The 22,092-nt window shown below is 43.1% G+C and overlaps 1 protein-coding gene across 4 annotated transcripts in view; it reads left to right on the forward strand.

The window, feature by feature from the left end:
• The window catches only part of ELMOD3 (ELMO domain containing 3), a 117,024-nt gene that overhangs the window by 30,287 nt on the left and 64,645 nt on the right, over positions 1-22,092 (forward strand). Inside the window, exons 13-15 of one of the 4 annotated variants that reach the window (XR_011030215.1) lie at positions 403-564; positions 12,327-12,419; positions 17,236-17,368. Coding sequence is in view for 2 of the 4 variants with exons in the window: in XM_068274756.1 (XP_068130857.1) it covers positions 403-623 (221 nt within the window). In the remaining 2 variants the exon portion in view is untranslated. Of the gene's footprint in view, positions 1-402; positions 2,981-12,326; positions 13,400-17,235; positions 17,369-22,092 lie in introns of those variants that run through there. The other 3 variants (XR_011030216.1, XM_068274757.1, XM_068274756.1) reach the window with 3 other exon arrangements.

Raw genomic sequence — 22,092 nt, forward strand, 5'->3', positions numbered from 1 at the left:
CACTATGCCTGATTTATACTTGTGGCTTCCTCCAGCCCCATGTGGACCATGGGCTCCCTCGCCATCTTCCCTGGCCACTCTGTTCTTCCGGGGAGAGCTCCTATAGTTCGCTCAGTTGGGACTCTTCTACATGGGCCGACTGCACTCGTGCTCCAGTGGCCGGGAGCGTTCTGCAGCTACGCAGTACTACTGTGCAGGGGCAGAACACTCCCAACCACGAGAGAGCGACATCCACAGAAGAGCCCGACTGGCCAAAATTATTGAGGCTTACCACAGGACAACGGAGCGGCCGGGAGGGTTGGCAATGCATCCCACGGTCCATATGTGGCTGTAGAAAGCCAGGTATTCCTTTAGAGAATTTCTTTCAGCCACCATTATAACATGATCCATTTCCTGTTGTAGAAGCTGAAACTTTTGCCAAGAGGAAGCCAAAAGACCTTTTACGTCAGCTGGATGCTTATCTCCGAGAGCGTCCTTTGCCTAAAGATCTTCCCCTGGAAATCTGGGCCCAACACCCCACAGAGCAGCGCATCTCCAGCCATGAGGGGAGCAATGGACAAGCTGGTGAGATTTGCTTCACTGGAGTCTGTGAGCAGCAGGTGCAAGAGGACCGTCTTATCTGAAGCCAGCTGTGAGCATGCTGGAGGCAGGAGGGCTGTATGTGATCACCAGTGTGCGCAGTCTGAGCCACACCTCATCCATGTTGTTCAGTGGGTGTGACCAGCAGGAATGTAGGCCGCAGAACAAAGTACCATTTATGTCCTGCTTAAATAGAGCCTAGTTTATAGCTCATGTGTCGACATGTGAAATCTTACTGCAGAACACGTACAACGTGACTTAATGTTGTATGCTCAGGGCATGTCACCCAGGCTGATCCTAATATGGAAGTGACACAGGCACAAAGGGAACTGTAATGGTGATAGTATACGGATTATAGGTTGGGGCTAGTGCTGGTACTTATATAGTAGAGATCAAGGTTACTGTGGCCTTCAAGGTGATGGACTTTGTAGTTCGTAGTAAAACTGAGCCACTTTTCTCAAATACCATCAAAAGATTAAGCTAACGGTGATTGACCATGTTGCCAAGTCCTTGGGATTGTCAAAAGGATGGTGCATGCTTTAGTTAAGCCAAGCAACATAAGTAGGATGTTGTAGATGGCAGTACTCATCCAGCTTCCAGGACACGGTGTAAGCCACCTCAATGTCACGATGATGGGTGGAACTAATGTTATTTTGAAGTTGTGCAACTTATATATTGTACACCTTCTCAGCAATGCAATTTCCAGTTACTGGCTGCGTCAGGGAATTTATGGGCACAGTGTAAAGCACATGTGAGATTGTAAAGAGAACCAGTTGAGGTTGGGCTTCATTTTTCATGGAATATAACTGCACAGGCTTTAATGTGTTTTTTTTTCCTCCTCACTTAGCTTTGCTTTGCTTTACTTTGTCTAAGCATGGCCATGGAGCTAAGAAGTGGCCCTGCCATCTAGGACACCTGCCGCATTGTCACTCTGACCAAAGCTGAGAACTTTGCTGTCTAAAGCCTGGTGCATGCGTTAGGTGGTTCTCGGCCAGGGCAGATGTTCAGGGCTGCCTCTGCCAAGAATCTAGAGTGTGTATAGTGGCCTCCGAATGCCCTCTGCCTTTGGGTGTGATCTGCCTGGCGTATCAGCTCAGTTGAGTGCAGACTGGGGCCATTGCTACTCCCCTTGCCCACTCCATACTGCTCAGTTGTGTACCATGCCATTGGCTCTCCTCACCCCTCCATAGCAACAGAACACGTTGCTAGCATACATGCTACCAACGTATCTGTACAGACTTTGCCCCCTACAGTCACAATTCCCACCTGGTAGCTGTCCCCTTGTACTTGTGTATGGGGATTAACCATTTCCAAATATGCATTACCATGTGAGTGCGGAAATTCTGTAACTGAATAAAGGTAAACAACTTTGGCCTCTGATATATAATGGTCTCACTCTACATGTAAGCCCCACGGTCATCCTCAGACATAGTACAAGACAAAGCTAAACAGTACATAAGCAAACCTGATAATCTATCATAATTTAGCAATGAGTACTCTTATCCATACGTAAACCCAACTGCAGCTGATTCTCTTTGATGTGTATTTGCACTCATAATACATCTGTACATTTTATTTTGAAACGGATTTGTGATTTTTTTTTTTTGGGTTTGTTATAACTATATTATTGATGTTGGACATGATGTGAGATGCCAAGATAGCAGCAGCTATGTGTCCACAAGACAAGATAACTGTTGGGCAATCCTGTATACCTCTGCTCTGTACTTCTGCCTATTCTTGGCTTCCCTAATGTTCTTTCTGGCAAATCCCTGTGCTTTCTCATAGAAAGTTCTCTCCTTACTAGTTCTGCGGAAGCTCAGGAAGCCGCTTTGTTACATCCCGGTAGATGTACCACAAGATCTTTGTTCCTCCAACACTACCTGGTTCTTTTATGGAGACTTGTGCATGTGGTGTAACCCTTGTGCCAAGAAGCAGCTCCCTAAGCTCCTGAATAATTATGAGGGTGTACAGCAGGGGTTTCCATTGAGTAGATTGTGATCTTCCAGTAGATTGCAAAAGACTTCTGGGTAGATGCCACACCAGCCCTTCTGAGTAACATACGTACCACACGCTGTCTTTTTTTGTCTTTGATGCAATATGCTGTCCTGAAGTTTTGCGTAGCAGTGCAGAGTATTATCGTGTTGCAAGGTGGGGAGCAATACATTTGGAAGCATTATGTGCTACAGCTGATTACAATGTTGCCGGACACTGACTAGGCTATTGTAAGCATGATATTATGACCCTTGTCAAGCACAGTTCTTTTTAGCTCAAAGCCTATACACATGCTATATGAAACTTGGTCTGAAGCAGCCCCTGACCCCCTAGATTGCTCGGTCAGCGATCTGCAAGGTGGATTGCTTCGGCGGCCCCAAGACACCCCCCCCCCACACACACACACACACACACACACACCACCCACCAAGGCTCCCGCTTTACATCATACACATGCCACTATGTTGTGCCTCCCCCTTGCACACATAAATAGCTACAGAACAGGTCGGTAGCTAACTATGCAGCTGTACAGCTTTGCAATGTCACCAAGTGATTTTGTCCTGGTCCCCACCAGGCGACATGCCTTGTACGAGTGTACGGGACTTTACTGAGGACTCCTCTGTTATGCATCTAATTGACTGGCGGCTTGTGGTAATCACTGATGGACTGCTGCTGTGCAGGTGCTGCAGTTGTGGCTTGCATCTGTAGGTAGATTCTACCTTATAGATGATTTTCAACTCATAATTTTCAAAGTAGCTCTCAAGCTGAAAATATTTGTGCACCTCTGGTGCCGAGCTTTACATGGGACAGCACAGAGGCTCACCAAGGGACACATGATGGGTACATAGTCAGGTAGCTGTAAAGTTAATACCAACATAGCAGTGGAACTCCGGGTGTGGGCAGGCCAGTGCCAGCTTGTAATATTTACATAGCTCCTGCTATCCTAGTATCCAAAAGATGGTGCCAAGATACAAATTTATTTTATTTTATATTATTTCATTAAAAAGAGTATATATTTGCAAATACACTTTGCAGATCCTAGGATCCATAACTGAGGAGACTCCATGTCCTCTAGTTTGAATAAACTGCATGTTGGGCTATTTAGTGGCAAAAAAAAAAAAAAGTCACCAGACTCGAGCAACTGAAGTGAGAGGCATATAGAGGTTGCCATATTTCTATCCTTTTAAACAATACACATTGCCTGGCTATCCTGCTGATCCTCTGCTTCTAATACTATTAGCCATAGACCCTGAACAAGCATGCAGCAGATCAGGTGTTTCTGACATTGTCAGATCTGACAAGATTAGCTGCATGCTTGTTTCTGGTGTGATTCAGACACTACAGCAGCCAGATAGACCAGCAGAGCTGCCTGGCAACTGGTATTGTTTAGAAGGAAATAAGTATGGCAGCCTCCATACTCTTTTTACTTCAGTTATGCTCTTTTTCCTAATAAGGATATCCTAGCAGGAAGCTTTGTGCTAAGGCCACAATGACCTGGAGGTAGAGGTGAATTAGCCCCTGGTCCCAAGCAGGGATTTCCCTATGTTCGTATCTTCTGTCACTTTACAAAGTTGCCACAAGGAGGATCTCCAGCCTGGTGCTTGTTCCCAACCGCATACATTTTGGCTGGTGTGCCTCCATCTGCTAGAAACCCAAAAGTGTATGAGAACTTGCATGCATTTGGCCTTCTGGTCAGATGTGTACCCACAAAATATATTAGTGTGGTCTTCTCAAAAAGTGAACCCGAGGTGAAAATTAACTGATGAGATAAACAAGATATCCCAGGGTTTTATTTTATATTTAAAAGTAGATTTAATGTTTTGGTGTCTGCTCAATGGCAGCCTATTGCATGCCCCAGAGATAATACATGAACCTTTTTCTATCCCTCCCCTGCCAAGGAAGACTTTTATGGCTGTAATTTGCTTATCAGTGAGGTTTACTATATTCCGGACAAATAGAAGCTGTCACTTACATGCCTGAAAATTAACTTTCAGGCAGCAAAATAAAAAAAATAAATCCAGCCTGGTTAGTTTTGTACTGTACACATGTTTATCTCATGTTACATGGCGCCTCGGGTACACCTGCCGTTTTTTTTTTGTTTGGTTTTTTTTTGTTTTTGTTAATTCAGAAATGAAGAAAATTTCCTAAGCCAGCCAAGCAAGGCACATTTGCACTTCATTAGTTCTTCTGGCCTTATTAGATACTGTAGTTTTTCTTGCATGGTTATTGAGAAGCAGCACAAAGAGAAATATTTTGAGACTTGTTTTACGGGTATCCTGGGTCCACCCCCTGAAGATATTATTTATAAAAAGTTAAATGGAAAATTGGTAGTCAAATATAAAGCCTGGTACTCCTATGAAGTGGCTGTGGGGCGTGCAGGCGTGGTCCAGCAGGTGATGGCTACCACTGATAAGCTAGGATCTATGGGGAGGAGGCAACAAGGAGAGATCCCCAGCACAGAATATCTCAGGGAGAACTATCGGTTTGCAACCTGGCAAATCCCTTTACTCTCCTAGTACCACTGGCATAACTTAGTTTCCCAGTCTGACCACAGATGGCCAATATTTCACCAAATATAAGCATCTCCAATCAACAGGAGACAGGAGTAGACATGAGCAAATCAAAGCTACTGATCATTTAACTGGCCGCTGATAAACACATATAGTTGTTAGATGATTGATCAGCAGTTTGTGGTTCTGATTGTCGTGCAGCCACTTCCATCTCCTATAGTGTAGAGATTTAAATTCTCATTTTTTGTGAATAAGAACTAATGATCATACTGAATGACCCTTCTCTGATGTCTGTACCCAGTTATGAATACTAGATCTTCCTTACTTAAAGCAAACCTGCCACAAATGTGTGAGGTAGTAGCTGGACTCCGCCTCTTTGGATATGGCACACTACAGGACTTAGGATGTTCCTGCCAAATTGCATTGTGGGAGAATGCTGGAGAATATAATGACAAATTACAAAGGAGGCAATGTTTCATTGGGCTTCCAAGGGTTCCCATGGAGAAGACCTGTGGCATAGGCACTGATTTCTAGGTGCCCAGGTTGCACTCAGACACCAAAGTTTGTAATGGCAGCACCATAACAGGAAACCCTGATACAGACAACAGGAAGTGTAGTAGGGGCATGTCCAGTTGTATCAAACATGCTGCATTTATTCTTGGCATACTGTGCATAAAGCATCTTATTCACTTACTAATGGGGAAGGCCAATGAGATGCAAATAATTTCGAGTTGATGCATCATTATGCACATTTTGTATGCAAAATTATGCAGCTTGAACAAAAAAACAATCAAATCCTGCTGAGGTAAAATTTCATTGGTCCATTTTCATGTTAGATACACACCTTCAATGCAAAGGGATTTAGGAGTAATAATTGGTTATATTTAGTAAATGGAACATCCCAAAATTCTAGTGTGAGGATCTTCACAAAAAAAGTCTGTCTTACCTATGTATGTAGTAGCAGTAGGTAGAGATGAGCCGAAATTTTCGAAATTTCGAATTGCTTTTATTACGAATGCGAAATTTAACATTACGACCCAAATTCGTAATTTCGTAATTAATTTTCAAATCGTAATGTACAATTTCGTAATCGAAATTTTACTTCCGTAATGACGAATTTCGTGTCTCCAACCGAAATTTTACTTTTTCAGGTTTGTAAGGGTTTCTATCCCTCTAGATGCCTAAAATGAATAGCACAGCCAGCCAGCCTCCTCCTCCTCCTCCTCCTCCTCCTCCTCCTCTCTCTCTCTCTCTCTCTCTCTCTCTCTCTCTCTCTCTCTCTCTCTCTCTCTCTCTCTCGAGATTTGTAGTATTTCAAAACCATACTCACATTCATGACATGTCCAGGGATCAAACCCAGGCCAACCACATGGAAGACAGCTATGCTCACCACCATACCACCAAACACACACTAAATAGACTGCTAACCTAAATCTTACTTGTAGACAGTCATATGAGACACATGCTGGGTGCAGGGCTTTGTGATTGGACCATGCGATAGAGTGAGGTGCAAAAATGAAATCATGCCTAGCAGAGGATGGTTTCACAGTGCTAAATGCTAGGCTGGCTGTGGTGCAATTGGTTAGTGTGTCTGGCTGGTAACAGCAAGGTTACAGGTTCAATTCCATCCAGGCATGTCTTTTCCTTTTGCGTTCAACAGTTGTCCAAACAGAGCCAACAGAGCCCCAGATAGCCATGTAGAGTTAGGTCACAGCTAGCCTGGCTGTGGTGCAATTGGTTAGTGTGTCTGGCTGGTAACAGCAAGGTTACAGGTTCAATTCCATCCAGGCATGTCTTTTCCTTTTGCGTTCAACAGTTGTCCAAACAGAGCCAACAGAGCCCCAGATAGCCATGTAGAGTTAGGTCACAGCTAGCCTGGCTGTGGTGCAATTGGTTAGTGCGTCTGGCTGGTAACAGCAAGGTTACAGGTTCGATTCCATCCAGGCATGTCTTTTCCTTTTGCGTTCAACAGTTGTCCAAACAGAGCCAACAGAGCCCCAGATAGCCATGTAGAGTTAGGTCACAGCTAGCCTGGCTGTGGTGCAATTGGTTAGTGTGTCTGGCTGGTAACAGCAAGGTTACAGGTTCGATTCCATCCAGGCATGTCTTTTCCTTTTGAGTTCAACAGTTGTCCAAACACCGAGCACAAAGTTTTGCATGCGTAAAGTTTTACGCACGCAAAATACCCCATGGGGTTCAATGGCGCAGCGCGCGCACGCAAAAGGAAAAGACATGCCTGGATGGAATCAAACCTGTAACCTTGCTGTTACCAGCCAGACACACTAACCAATTGCACCACAGCCAGGCTAGCTGTGACCTAACTCTACATGGCTATCTGGGGCTCTGTTGGCTCTGTTTGGACAACTGTTGAACGCAAAAGGAAAAGACATGCCTGGATGGAATTGAACCTGTAACCTTGCTGTTACCAGCCAGACACACTAACCAATTGCACCACAGCCAGCCTAGCATTTAGCACTGTGAAACCATCCTCTGCTAGGCATGATTTCATTTTTGCACCTCACTCTATCGCATGGTCCAATCACAAAGCCCTGCACCCAGCATGTGTCTCATATGACTGTCTACAAGTAAGATTTAGGTTAGCAGTCTATTTAGTGTGTGTTTGGTGGTATGGTGGTGAGCATAGCTGTCTTCCATGTGGTTGGCCTGGGTTTGATCCCTGGACATGTCATGAATGTGAGTATGGTTTTGAAATACTACAAATCTCGAGAGAGAGAGAGAGAGAGAGAGAGAGAGAGAGAGAGAGAGAGAGAGAGAGAGAGAGAGGAGGATTATTCATTTTAGGCATCTAGAGGGATAGAAACCTTTGCAAACTTTAAAATACTAAATTTCGTAATCGTAATTACGAAAATTTGCGTAATTTGTGAAAATTACGAAATTTCGATTACTGCTAAAATCGTAATTGTAGTAATTTCGCGAAATTTCGGAAATTCGTAATTAGGTCATTACGCTCATCCCTAGCAGTAGGGTATTGTACCATGTTAGCCATCAGTAAAAGCAAGAAGTTTTAAATCCGGATGATACCATTTATTGGCTTACTAATAAGAATAAGCAAGCTTTCAGCTTTACAGCCTTCGTCGGGCTCACAATGCAGGTCTTTCTCAACCTATATAGCTAAACTTGTGGACTCAGAATTTACGATGCCTATGTGACAATCCAACTCCCAGGTCTGGTAACATGGTGTAAACAAGGATTCTTATCTCTGCTAACAACCTTCCACCCAATTTAGATGTTCTGTTTCACTTAAGACATCTTAATGACATGTATTTATGCTTGAAAAAAATCTATGTACCCCCTTTTGATGTTGCATGTATAAAGCTGTCTGTACCATCAGCCTGCACGCATACAGGATTGTAAGCCCGACGAAGGCTGTAAAACCAAAAGCTCACTTATTATTATTTTTAGTTAGCCAATAAATGGTATCCTGATTTAAAACTTCTTGCTATGTATGTAGGACTTAATTCTTGTCAGTTTCTGTTCCTAAACTGCTATTTCAGTATACTTATGGAAATGTATCGGTAATCCATGTCCATGGTCAGTCCCGGTGTTCTAGCAGGGCTACCGGCTGTCCTGCCACCTACATAGCTGTGCCAGGATATATCTGTGATACTGGCAGAGCAGCAAGCATGAGTACAGCCATGCTTCCTATAGGAATCCTAGGTTCCTCTTTCAATTTGTGCATCCTTGATCTGACTCTTCTGCATACATTGTTTTCTCCTTTGATCAAGAGGTTCTACTCCACACACCTCATTTTTCTACGGTTATTCCTCTGTAGGCAGCTAGCTGGCATATGTCCTGCAGAGTGCAGGCAGGTCACAGCTGTAGAATGTGGGATGAGAAGGTCACTGGCTGTGCGCACACACGCTATGCACACAGACGCTATGAACACTCGCTACAGACCGACAATACCCCAGCACTAAACACCCTGCACACCTGAAATCCTGGTTTCATTTTTCTGTGAGTAGTGCATGGGCTAGTTCATCTAAACCCACAATAGTACAAGGCAAAGTCTTAAAGCCAATGGGAATCCGTAATTAAATAAAAAAAGTCAGATACTCACCTAAGGAGAGGGAAGGCTTAGGTCCTAATGAGGCTACCCTCTCCTCTCCCGGTGCCCTCGGTGCTGCGCTGGCTCCCCCGTTCAAATCCCCTGCCGCGGGGACTTCAGAAGTCTTCGGGAGCCAAGTCCTCCCAAAGACAGGCAGCTCCACACTGCTCATGTGCCAGTGCGTCATAGAGGGCGCTCGCGCGTGCGCAGTGTAGAGCGGCCCGTCTTCGGGAGCACTCGGGCTCCCTAAGCATTTCCGAAGCCTCCCTTTGGCGACTGAGGGCAGATGGTAGGCCCGACATGCGTTAGTTGAACCTGTGATTTTATTGCCTTGTCTGTGGATTTTTTCAAATAAACTTTTCAGCCTTTTTTTTTTTACCTCCATCCTGCTCTGGTTTGCGGATCCTTCCTTGTACATTTCTCCTGCTATGGCCTGGCTTGCCTGATCCTGCACCGACTGGTATGATGGGTGGGGGTAGAGCGTCATGAACCTTCTTACTGCCTTTGGCGGGGAAACAGCGGTATTTGACCGAACCAGTCGATTACCGCGATGGGGAGCCAGCGCAACAACGTGGATAAGGAGAGGGAATGCTCTATTGGACCCAGAGCCTCCCTCTCCTTAGGTGAGTATCTGACTTTATTTAATTATGGGTTCCCTTTCACTTTAAAGCATTTGCGTTGATTAGTTTGCATTATAAATTATTATTTATACTACACATTTCAGCTTTAAAAGCCAGTTGTGCAGCTTTACATGCCTGCTGCTGTGTATTTTTCCATTAGAATGAGTCGCTAGTGCACAGAGGAAAAAAAAAACATGCACGTGTGACTTTGTTCTCTTTGGCATGCACGGGCCCTACTTGCACATGACCAGTCTGATGCACTCATCCACATCCGTGTGCCAGAAGTGTGGGCTCCACATGGAGCTTGGAAGCCACTTTATCCCCCAGAAAGCTGGTAAGTATCTAAATTTGACTTCCCCCTCCCCAGGTTTGCTTCAAACTTCTTTTAGTGTGAAGTGCCCGGTCACAGAAAAAAAAAAATTCTGTTGTGTAAAGAAAAACTAAGCTTTTTATGATGTCAGGTGAGATGGAAAGCTTTATTTTAAACAATGATTTATTTTTGTAAATGCCAGCAGACACTTTGGGGTTGATTCATCAAACAGCGGTAATATTGCCAAGCAGGCACAGCGCATAAGTGACACGAGCTACTCTACTAGGGTGATCCCTGGTATTCTAGTAGCGCAAACGCTACTAAGGTAATACGCATATTACCATGTCAGTGGTCATGCTACTGGAGTACTGCAGGTCACGCTACTAGCTTATCTCGCAGTCATTACATGCTGAGGTCATGGTAATATCACCAAGCGCTGTGGGTGCATGCTAATATGACCAATGTTTGATTAATCAACCCCTTTAGGAGGTATTTTTAACATTTATAAGAGATTCACAATCAAAATGATGATTTCTCATTTTCTTACAACTCCAGCGCCTCTGCAGAGATACGTTTTTCTCAAAAGCCATTTCAATAATCCAGTTGATAAGACTCCCACTTTACAGCACTGTTTTTTTTATTGGCTGTTAGAGATGACAGGCAGCAGGCACAGCCAATCCCAATCAGTGTGAGAGATAATCTATTAGCTGCCAAACCTAAATGGTTCTTAAATGGTGGACCTGAAGTGAGCGAAAGGTGCAGGATGCCTTCTATGTGGTCTTTTATGACCATTGCACACCTATTGCGTCTCCCCGCCTTACGCTTCCCTGCCGCATGCCAGCCACCAGGGCCGTGCAAGTCTATAAAAGACTTGCACACTTAACGTGACGCGATGTGCCGAAAGTATAAAAATGCCACATTCCCGATAAAAAGTTTGTAACGCGTTGCTGCATAATCCGTGCCTACCAACATGCATTATGCAGCAATGCAAGCCAATGAATTATGCAATAAGTGTAAACGATGGGAGCACTGTGTGATGCACTGCGCACCGACTGGAATCCCAGTGATGTACTTCCTGCCCAGCAGCAAGTATGACACTGAGCGGGGGGTGGCGCTATGCATAAGATCATGGTGGTGTAGGGTCATATGAAGACTGGTTTCTGCAGTGCTTGCACCGCATCGCACAAGTGTAAAGCCAGCCTTAAAGTATTGAAGTTGCCTGGCTACGGGTTGCCTTTGAGTATTCACTTTTAGAAGGCAATATCACTGTTATGTTCTTTGGTTCTTTATTGAATGTATTTGTAAAGCAATTTTCCTCTTTATGAAGAACTGTTGATCAGAGTACCTCTCTGCTACAGTCACCGGCCTACAGATCACTACAGGGTTCACCAGAGCTATCAGAACCGAATTCTGTGCTTCCCAAACCAGTCTTCACATCGTACTGAGACTGGTGCCAAGAAAACTGGTGGACAACTCTACCACTGCTGCTCCAATCAGAAACCTTTTCCACTATTGCTGCAGCTTCCTTTTCACCTGTCTTGGTGTATCGGCCCCATCATGTTTTGAGGATAACCAATTAGGACCTATTTCCACAGCATGCTACGTCCATATCCAAATCAGATGTGGCAACCGTGCTGCTGCACAGAGGCCAATGCACCAGAGTCTTCCCTGTTTGGTACGGTTCAGAGCGGTAGACAGTTGCCATTGAACAATTTTTTGCCTTGACCAAGGGACCCGGTGTGGTCCCAAAACGTTGGCTTCTAGGTTTTTTGTCTTGAAGTAAAGTTCACAAGGAAGTGCCGGTTTTTTGATGATTGACTAAGGTAGTTCTGACGTGGCTGCACTATTCCGGTGCCAATATGTTTCGGGTATCATTAGATTAGGCATGGCACTCAAGTAAATGGATCACCGGTGGCCAGACACAGATCCAGTCCCTAAACTTGGGGCCGGATCCACTTCCTTCTTCCATGGGATCCCTGGAGGTGTTGAATAATTCAGACTCTGTATTTAGTAGTGATAGAACTTTATGCAGTGGTCTAAAGAGAGCCTGATATTCTCCTGTGCTGGCAAACTGTGATAATTAAAGTGCAGCTAGCCTGAGCAAGGAAGATGGGCTGTAACCCATGGCAACTAATCTGTTCCTACCATACGTGTGGTAGAAACAAATAAGTTACTGTGGGTAACGGCCAAATTATGCTGAATGATGAGCATGCTTTACTACCTTCAATATGGAGTCTCATTCTTTGTAGGTTTCCCTTTCAACTGCCATGTTGTAGCAACTGGAAGATGCCAGGTATAGAATGAGATGTGTAGCAACTGGAAGATGCAACAGATGGAATGAGGTGTGTGGCTGTTACTGTCCAAATCTTTTAAAATGCACAATAAAAAAAAAAAAAAAAAAGCACTACGTTTTTTTCTTTGGTTGCTGTGGCTCAAATCGCTGTGTAATTTTGCATATGATCATGTTAGAGTATTCACGTTAAGGACTGGTTCACACTAGGAGCGCTTTTACAGTGGCAGGATAGTGTACTGGTTAAGGGCTCTGCCTTTGACATGGGAGACCAGGGTTCGAATCCTGGCTAGGTCAAGTACCTATTCAGTAAGGAGTTCAAGGCAAGACTCCCTAACACTGCAGGGTGGCCTCTTGAGCGCGTCCCAGTGGCTGCAGCTCTTGAGCGCTTTGAGTCCAACAGGAGAAAAGCGCTATTTAAATGTTCGGATTATTATCGGATTATTTTCTAGTGCCAGACATATGAAAAGCTGTTGCTAATGTAATGTAGGATATGATCTTTCAAAATCACATATAGCAAGTTGGATCACACACATAGCATTAAATTAGCAAGCACTTTTCAAATTACAAGCACTTAAAAAAGCCCTTGTAGTGTAAACCAGTCCTAATATCTACTATAACGCTACCAGCAATATCCTGTGTACACCTAATGCTGAGTCTTTTTATTAGGCGTTGTATGAGTTATGGCGTAATAACCACCATGTTACGCAAATTCAGATTGTATAAGCTGCACTATTCACTTCACTTATGGAAAAGCACTTTGAAATCTTTATATAATAAAGTTAGTTATGTGGAGGGGAGTAGACAGGGCCAGAATTTTCGTTTTAAGAGAAGCCTGTAACTTTTTGGATGAAAATATGGAGTTTTGAGTCCACGTAAATTATTTTGGAATACTTGCTGTATGTGTCTGTAGTGTATGAACATAGTAACATAACGCTATGTAATATGTGCATGTGCAATAGTGAATCTGTGCATGTCATTTTACATGATTGCGGCTTTGTACACATTCCCAAAATAAAGAGTGATGCAAAACCATTGTAGTCGCCTCTTCTTACACTCTGTATAAGTTATCCCGCATGCCTTTGAACCACAGTAAGGCCCGGTTCACATTAGCGGTTTTTCCGGATCGGAACTGGAACGTATACTGTACAAACGGAATGGATGTGAATGGATCCAATGTTAACCTATGGATCCATTCACATGTTTCCGTTGGTACGTTCCGTACGTTCCAGTCCACGGATCTAAAAAAATGCTGCAGGCCCTAATTTTCCGGACTGTTTTGCCCAGAACAGGCAACCGGAACAGATTTGGACAAAAAATACTGCAGCATTGGGGCAATGAGAAGCGGAACGTTTCTTCACACTAGCGAAGAAACTCATCTTTTCATGCAGGATGGGGGCATGTGCAGGCACGAATCTAGCAACGGGAGGGTGTGTGAGGGAGGGTTCATACATACCTTATTTTCAGTAGTAGCCGGCAGTAGAGGCTTCCGTAGAGACTAGTCACATGACGCGCTGTGTAGTCACAGCGGAAGAAGAGGAAGCCTCTACCGCCGGCTACTACTGAAAATAAGGTATGTATTTGCTGCGTAAAAATGGATCCAATCAATCATTGATTAGATCATTTTTCACTATGTGAACTGGGCCACAGACAGCCATCCGGATCCAGTGAAGTGGAGGTGGGATCCGTTCACCAGATCCTTTTGGCTCAGAACGCCAATGTGAACCGGGCCTAATTTCATCTGTGTAAAAATCTTAATTCTCTCCTCTGTGTGCTGGATGCTGCTATCCTGCATAATATTGTAATATCTAGTTCCCCCTGTAAGAACCACTCTGTTATTTTTAGATTTTTCTGCTTATCTTTCTGCCTTGCACACAGAAGCTCTCACTGCCTTTATCTCCGCATTCAAAGATAAATTAATAATCTGCAGCGTCCAAGATCTGTGCAGCGGTTCAGTCCTGCAGAACTTTATGGCTGGTTCACACAGATGTTTGTTTTTTATGCTGTAGGGACCAGCCTAATTAACTGCCAAGTTACCTTGTTATGAAATGGAAATTAATGGGGACAGTTTAAAGAGGAACTCCAGTGAAAATGTAGTAAAAAAAGTGCTTCATTTTTTACCATAATTATGTATATATGATTTAATCAGTGTTTACTCATTGTAAAATCTTTCCTCTCCCCGATTTACATTCTGACATTTATTACATGGTGACATTTTTACTGTGGGCAGGTTATGTAGCTGCTCCTAGCTGTTTTGGCTGTTAGAGACAGCTGTAAACCGCTAATTCCTGTCTGTGAACATTGTTACATTGTGGCAGCTTGCCCAGAGTACTGCAGTACTCAGAGCTTCTTGTGGGAGGGGTTTCAGCACAAAATCAGTCATACAGCGCCCCCTGATGGTCTGTTTGTGAAAAGCATTCTATTTCTCATGTAAAAGGGGGTATCAGCTACTGATTGGGATAAAGTTTAATGCTAGGTTGGAGTTTCTCTTTAAAGCGCTCATATATAATAGAACAACATTAGCATATTAATAAAGTGCATGTGCTGATAATGTAGAGTACCCATGTCCATAGGTTATAACAAAAAATCCACAGCATCAGGGCCGGATTTACCATAAGGCACTGTAGGTGCATGATGGAGAGGTGGCTCATTCCCCTTCCCCAAGTGCCTTCTTCCCTATGCAAAGTCCTGAACGAAGTGTAAAAGAGAGGTTACTTGCGTAGCTCTCGGCATTCCACTGACCAGATCTACCTTCTGCCAGAGGCACCTCCTAGTTACTTGAAGTGAACCAGAGACAAAGCACCCTTATGTATTTTGCCATATATATCAGTGGGAACATTAGAGAAAAAGAGAAGCACTTACAGTCAGCAAAGTCGGATGCAAAGCGGGAAGGTGGGCGCCAGGTCTATGTCCCCCTGCGCAGGGGGACATAGACCTGGCGCCCACCTTCCCGCTTTGCATCCGACTTTGCTGACTGTAAGTGCTTCTGTTTTTACCTATTTAATCAATAAACCACCCGAATTGCAGTGCTGGCTCAATTTCATCTCTCCCTCCCACACCAAGTTGCTTGCTGCCATACAGCCTGTGCAGGCTCTTAAAGGGGATTACACTGCCACAGTCCCATGCTGATTATAGTCAAGTCCAGTCCCCTGCTGTCATCTTGAGAGTGCTGAAGCTTCATCTCCTCTACCTTTTACTGACATTAGAGAAAACACCTACCCTGCTCTCTGTTTCATTCTGCACTACTCAGCCTGCTTGTTATTAGCCCTGATAAAATCCCCGACTGATCATTCATTCTGGCTTTGCTCAGGAATCATTATAGCTGAGTCATTCTAGCAGATCTAGAAGGGGGCAGGCTTGGGCTCCAAAAGACATCAGAGAAGACGGACTCGGCTATAATGATTCCTGAGCAAAGCCACACTGAATGCTCAGTTGGGGATTTTATCAGAGCTGATAACAAGCAGGCTAAGCAGTGAAGAATGAAAGAGAGAGCAGGGTAGGCGTTTTCTCCAATGTTCCCACTGATTGATATATATGGTAAAATACATGAAGGTGCTTCATCTCTGGTTCACTTTAATACTGTTTTTTTTTACCTCTTGCTACTTAAGATTGAGGGTACTTCTGGCTAAGGGGCAAATTAAGCTACTTATGACGGGCAGGGGAAGTAAAGGAGAAGTGACAGCCAGCACAGTTGTGCAGATTCGTGGAGGTTTGTAGGTTCATGGAGGGTGAAGTCTAAGGTGGCAGGAAAACTGTTCCTATAGGATCCTCTGAGGTAAATCCGGGTCTTCATAGCAGGGCTGTGGAGTCAAGGAGACGGAGTCAGAGCAATTTTGGGTACCCGGAGTCTGTGATTTTATAAATTGAGGAGTCTGATGACTTTTGTACAAAATCCACAGCCCTGGTAAGTATTAGACTAAGGATTCTAATACTTAGGAGTCATTGTGGGTACCCGGAGTTGGAGTCTGAGTCAGTGGTTTCATAAACTGCGGAGTCTGAGTTGGAGTCGGAAGATTTTTGTACCGACTACACAGCCCTGCTTCATAGTATAATATAAACAATCCAAAAATACACAAAGAAGTGAAAGCCAATTCATAAAAACACAGCAGCAGCTTTAGTGCCTTCACTGCTGAAACGGCAGCATCGGGGTGAAGCCACCAGGGAAGAAATTAGTGGGTCCAGGACCAGCAGGAGCCTTCCTTTGGAAGTGATTGTTTTTCCCATACAAGATTGGTTGTACCTCCTTGCCCTCAATACCGCTTTAAAGGGAATCTGAAGTGAAAATAAACATGAGATGATTTGTATGCGTAGAACAGCTAAGAAATAGATAATTGGTAGCAAAGAACAGTCTCATATTGTTTCCACTACAGGAAGAGTTAAGAAACTTCAGTTATCTATACAAGTGCGTCTCTGAGCTCTGCCACTATTTTAGTCAGAGCAATGCTATTTACTGAAGCACATATCCCAACTTGTCTTGTTTAAGGTTTTAATGCTAGGAGGTTCAAAGGGTCCTTCGCTCCGCTCTGTTTCATAATTTAAAATGCAGAGTGTCATTTGTAAACTGCAAATATTAAAGCATGATGCAGTGTTATAGAAAAACAGCTATACGAGGCATAACTGAAAATAAAACTGAGACTCTTTACTTTGCTACTAATGTTCTATTAATTATCCGTACTACACATACAATTCGTTATATTGTTATATCGTTATATGGTTTGTTTTTTTTTTTTTGTTTTTTTTTGCTTCAGTGTCACTTTAAAGAACAACGTTCTGTACAAAAATAACAAATTATAAATCAGTATTGCCTGTAATATGCTGTAATAGTTGCCGTATATTTGAAAAGTTCTTGACGTGCACTTTTTTCCCAGTTTTGTAGGTTTGCTGCAGATTGAGGCTTTGATCAGCAAGGCCCACATCCTAGTAAATGTCCCAGATGTGACTTCTGTATCCTCAGGCTGGTGTTTCTATTAGTGTCCGGCTGTGCAGCCTACCTGTGTGAAGGTAATAATCCTATAGAATATGTCTAGATATTCAAGTAACACACTATGGGACTTTCATGCAAGCATCACAGAAAGGCAGACTACAGTCACGTTATAAGGACTCTGTTTCCTTTATGAGTCAGACAGATGGAAATACGCTTTAGTGCTGTTCTGCTCCAGAGGCACATGACCTCCAGAGATGTATATAGGGGATTGTTGGGGATAAGTGAAATGGCATATGTGTCAGCTTAACTAGCAAAAGTGCCAACCCTGCATAGATGCTAAAGGTGGCCGGACATCTGGAGACTTGTCGGCCGATCGACTATCTGATTCGATTATTATAATAGAATCAGATGAAAATCAGTGCCTCCAAGCACATGCTCTGACGATGTGACCAATTTCAGGCTGATCGGACATGCTGCAAGATGTAGGTCCGACATGTTTGATCGGGTTTGCGGCGGTAACTGTGTGCAGTATTGGGACGAGCAAAGAACATGAACCCCAGCGCTGTGCCCCATGCTGCATAACTTTACCTATCAGTGTTTGCCACTGGCTTCATCCATGCACATACATGCTATATAATGTTTACTATATTCCTGACAAGACAGAAGCTGTCGCTTCCATGCCTAAAAATTAACTCTTTCACACAGGAAAATACAAGTAAAACAGCCTGGTTATTTATGTTTTGCACTGTACATAAACATGTTTATCTCGTGTCACATGAAACATTGGGTACACTTTAAATGACACTGTTTACATGGCCCACCTCCCTGTCTGCCCCTCTGTCTGCCAGTGGATACATAAACGTACACATGGCTTGTCCTTGCATCCATGTTTCTGCAATGGTCTGTGGAGGCGGAGCTTCAAGTGCTTCTGTTGCTAGTTATTAATTCTGATTTTTACTAAAAATCCCAAGTGGGACCACTAGGAGGTGTCTTCACAAATGTATAAAGTGGGACAAATGAATAAAAATTATTACAAAACAAAGGCAATCATATTCTGTAGGTAAAAGGTAGATCCCAAATGTTTGAAGGGGTTGCCTGTAATTTAAAGAAAATGTCCTTTTCCTCAATTTGTTAGCTATGTGGTATATAGATCCATATAAATAACTTTACAAATTAAATTTAATTTACATCATAAGTTATTTCCTGTCATTAACCTCCCTAGCGGTATGGACAGAAATGTCCGTTCAAAAAAACATGCTGTGAACAGTATAAACATGCATACACATCAATACTCTCCTGCACTGTATACTAGACCCTTGCTTGACACATTTTGGCAAGTTACAGGAAAAAAAAAGTTTTACAAATAAATTTTATCACTGTTTGCACAGAAATCCTGGGGAAATTGAACGCTGGGTAGGTTAAAGTGTACTAGAGCTGAATCCAAGAAAAAGTTTGATACATACCTGGGGCTTCCTCCGACTCTGATCACTCCCACGCCGCTGTCCTCTGCTGCGTGCAGCTCCGGTATCGGATCCAGTCACTTCAGCCAGTCTACACAGGAGGAGTGCACTTTCTACCTATCCAGCGGCTGCTGGAGAGATACGCAAAGAGCGCAATTCTCTTACGTCAGACTGGCCGCAACTAACAGAAGTGATGGGACCCGGTCCCGGAGCTGCAGACAGCGGAGGACGGTGGCGTGGGAGCCCCAGGTATGTATCAAACTTTTTCTTTGAGTCAGCTCTGGTTTCCTTTTTTATTGAATGTCTTTTTTCAGTCCTATCATTATTATTATTAATGATTTATATATCGCCATTGGCATTAGAAAGAGCAGTAAACCTGTACATAATGCAAAAACTGGTATCCTAAAATACAGACATTCGTATATAATATAGACATTGGCAGACGACATCATTGTTTAAGTGACTTGTAAATTGCTCTATGCTTTGTTAATCCCAATATATAAAGGACCATACCCACTACACCATTTTTCCGACAACGGCGATTTTTTTTTGAGTGACAAGAGATTGTCCCTATGAGCTCACGACTGGGTACAGGTGTGTCATTACACGAACGACGTTTGGTGGTGCGAGGCGATAACCGTCACGGCGGTTCAGTTCTTCAAAATCCCTGATGACACTGCACAAAGTATTGCGATCACTTGACTTCCTGTTTGCGCCGTCATGTGCCGTTGCATGTACCCGCCCGCAGGAAGATAGCTCGTCCTCGAGGAACGTCGCTGGGGTCCATCTTTCTGGTTGTCAGATGCGTATTCAGCACAAGACACAAACAGAGAACACTGCCATTGTAAGCGGTCAACCTACTGTAATAGGGAAGAAACAAAAGGTGAGGCAATACATAAGGTTTGTGAATTGTGATTTTGGATTATACAGTGGAAACAAAAAAATTGTGTGTAGGAAACCGGAAAAAAAAAGTCAACACCTTTAGTAAAAAGTTGTATTGGCGATAAAAGGACAAAGGACTGTTTTTCCAGGTTTCAAAGGGTTCTATCTGTGTAAGAGAGCCAAAGAGTGTAAAATCGGTGAATTTTATTAAAAAAAGATGACATTTTATTGCAATGGCCGGTTGTTGTTATAAGATTGACCAAATCATAACGTGCCAGTCAGAAAACGTGGTTTATATGTTGGTCTGCCTGTGCTGATTACAATAGGTGGAACGCACGGGCAGACCATTGAAAAGACGAATAGGCTAAAATATAGCCATTATGAAAAATTGAGCAAAAAAGCCATGGTGTTTCAGACCATTTTGATAAGATGCATATCGGAGATCCAAGGGAACTTTTTGGGCAATGGAGAGGCGGAAATGTTGTTAGAACTCTGTGTGAAACTAAATGGATCCAGAAGTTAAATGTATTGCAACCGAAATGGTCTGAATTTGGGAATTGCTCTCAATTGTTTTTTAGTAGACAAGTAGAGAATCTGCCTATTTTAGTTTTACATATTTTATGTTCTTTTAATGCAACATTATGCAATAATAATAATAATGTGCCTTTGAACTGAATGTGTTTCCACTATTGTGCAATATCCCTTCTTGTTCCAAATCCGATCCTAAATTATTTTTCACTGGTCATTGCTTGGACATAAGCCCAGATCCAAGATTTTCTTTCCCCTCCTTTATCAAATTGCCCCCCCCCCCTTTCCCCTCCAGTCCTATATTGCAGTGTTTCTCAACATTTTATTGGTATGTACCACTCTTAAAACCCTGTATTCACAAAGTACCCCCGAGCGAAGTAAAAATTATCACAAGTAACCCCTGTCAAATATATATTTAATTGTAGTACATAATTACATAGTTACATAGTTATTTTGGTTGAAAAAAGACATACGTCCATCGAGTTCAACCAGTATAAAGTACAACACCAGCCTGCTCCCTCACATATCCCTGTTGATCCAGAGGAAGGCGAAAAAACCCTTACAAGGCATGGTCCAATTAGCCCCTAAAGGGAAAAATTCCTTCCCGACTCCAGATGGCAATCAGATAAAATCCCTGGATCAACATCATTAGGCATTACCTAGTAATTGTAGCCATGGATGTCTTTCAACGCAAGGAAAGCATCTAAGCCCCCTTTAAATGCAGGTATAGAGTTTGCCATAACGACTTCCTGTGGCAATGCATTCCACATCTTAATCACTCTTACTGTAAAGAACCCTTTCCTAAATAAATGGTTAAAACGTTTTTCCTCCATGCGCAGATCATGTCCTCTAGTCCTTTGAGAAGGCCTAGGGACAAAAAGCTCATCCGCCAAGGTATTATATTGCCCTCTGATGTATTTATACATGTTAATTAGATCCCCTCTAAGGCGTCTTTTCTCTAGACTAAATAAACCCAGTTTATCTAACCTTTCTTGGTAAGTGAGACCTTCCATCCCACACATCAATTTTGTTGCTCGTCTCTGCACCTGCTCTAAAACTGCAATATCTTTTTTGTAATGTGGTGCCCAGAACTGAATTCCATATTCCAGATGTGGCCTTACTAGAGAGTTAAACAGGGGCAATATTATGCTAGCATCTCGAGTTTTTATTTCCCTTTTAATGCATCCCAAAATTTTGTTAGCTTTAGCTGCAGCTGCTTGGCATTGAGTACGATTATTTAACTTGTTGTCAATGAGTACTCCTAAGTCCTTCTCCAAGTTTGATGTCCCCAACTGTATCCCATTTATTTTGTATGGTGCTAGACCATTAGTACGTCCAAAATGCATGACCTTACATTTGTCAACATTGAATTTCATCTGCCATGTATGTGCCCATATAGCCATCCTATCCAGATCCTGTTGCAATATGACACTATCTTCCTGAGAGTTGATGATTCTGCACAATTTTGTATCATCTGCAAAAATAGCAACATTGCTCACTACTGCATCTACTAGGTCATTAATAAATAAATTGAAGAGCACTGGACCCAGAACAGACCCCTGTGGGACCCCACTGCTAACAGTCTCCCATTTTGAGTACGATCCATTGACCACAACGCTTTGTTTTCTGTCCATTAGCCAGTTCCCTATCCATGAACACAGACTCTTCCCCAGTCCTTGCATCCTCAACTTTTGTGGGGAACAGTGGGGAACAGTGTCGAAGGCCTTTGCAAAGTCCAAGTATATCACATCTACAGCATTCCCAATATCCATATTAGCATTCACTACCTCATAAAAGCTGAGCATGTTAGTCAAACAGGACCTGTCTTTAGTAAACCCATGTTGATGCTGAGAAATAAGATTATTTTCTACTATGAAGTCATGTATAGTATCTCTTAGTAACCCCTCAAATAGTTTGCATACAACTGATGT

The sequence above is a fragment of the Hyperolius riggenbachi genome, chromosome 3 (assembly GCF_040937935.1).
Source record: "Hyperolius riggenbachi isolate aHypRig1 chromosome 3, aHypRig1.pri, whole genome shotgun sequence".
In the NCBI taxonomy this organism is placed as follows: Eukaryota; Metazoa; Chordata; class Amphibia; order Anura; family Hyperoliidae; genus Hyperolius; species Hyperolius riggenbachi.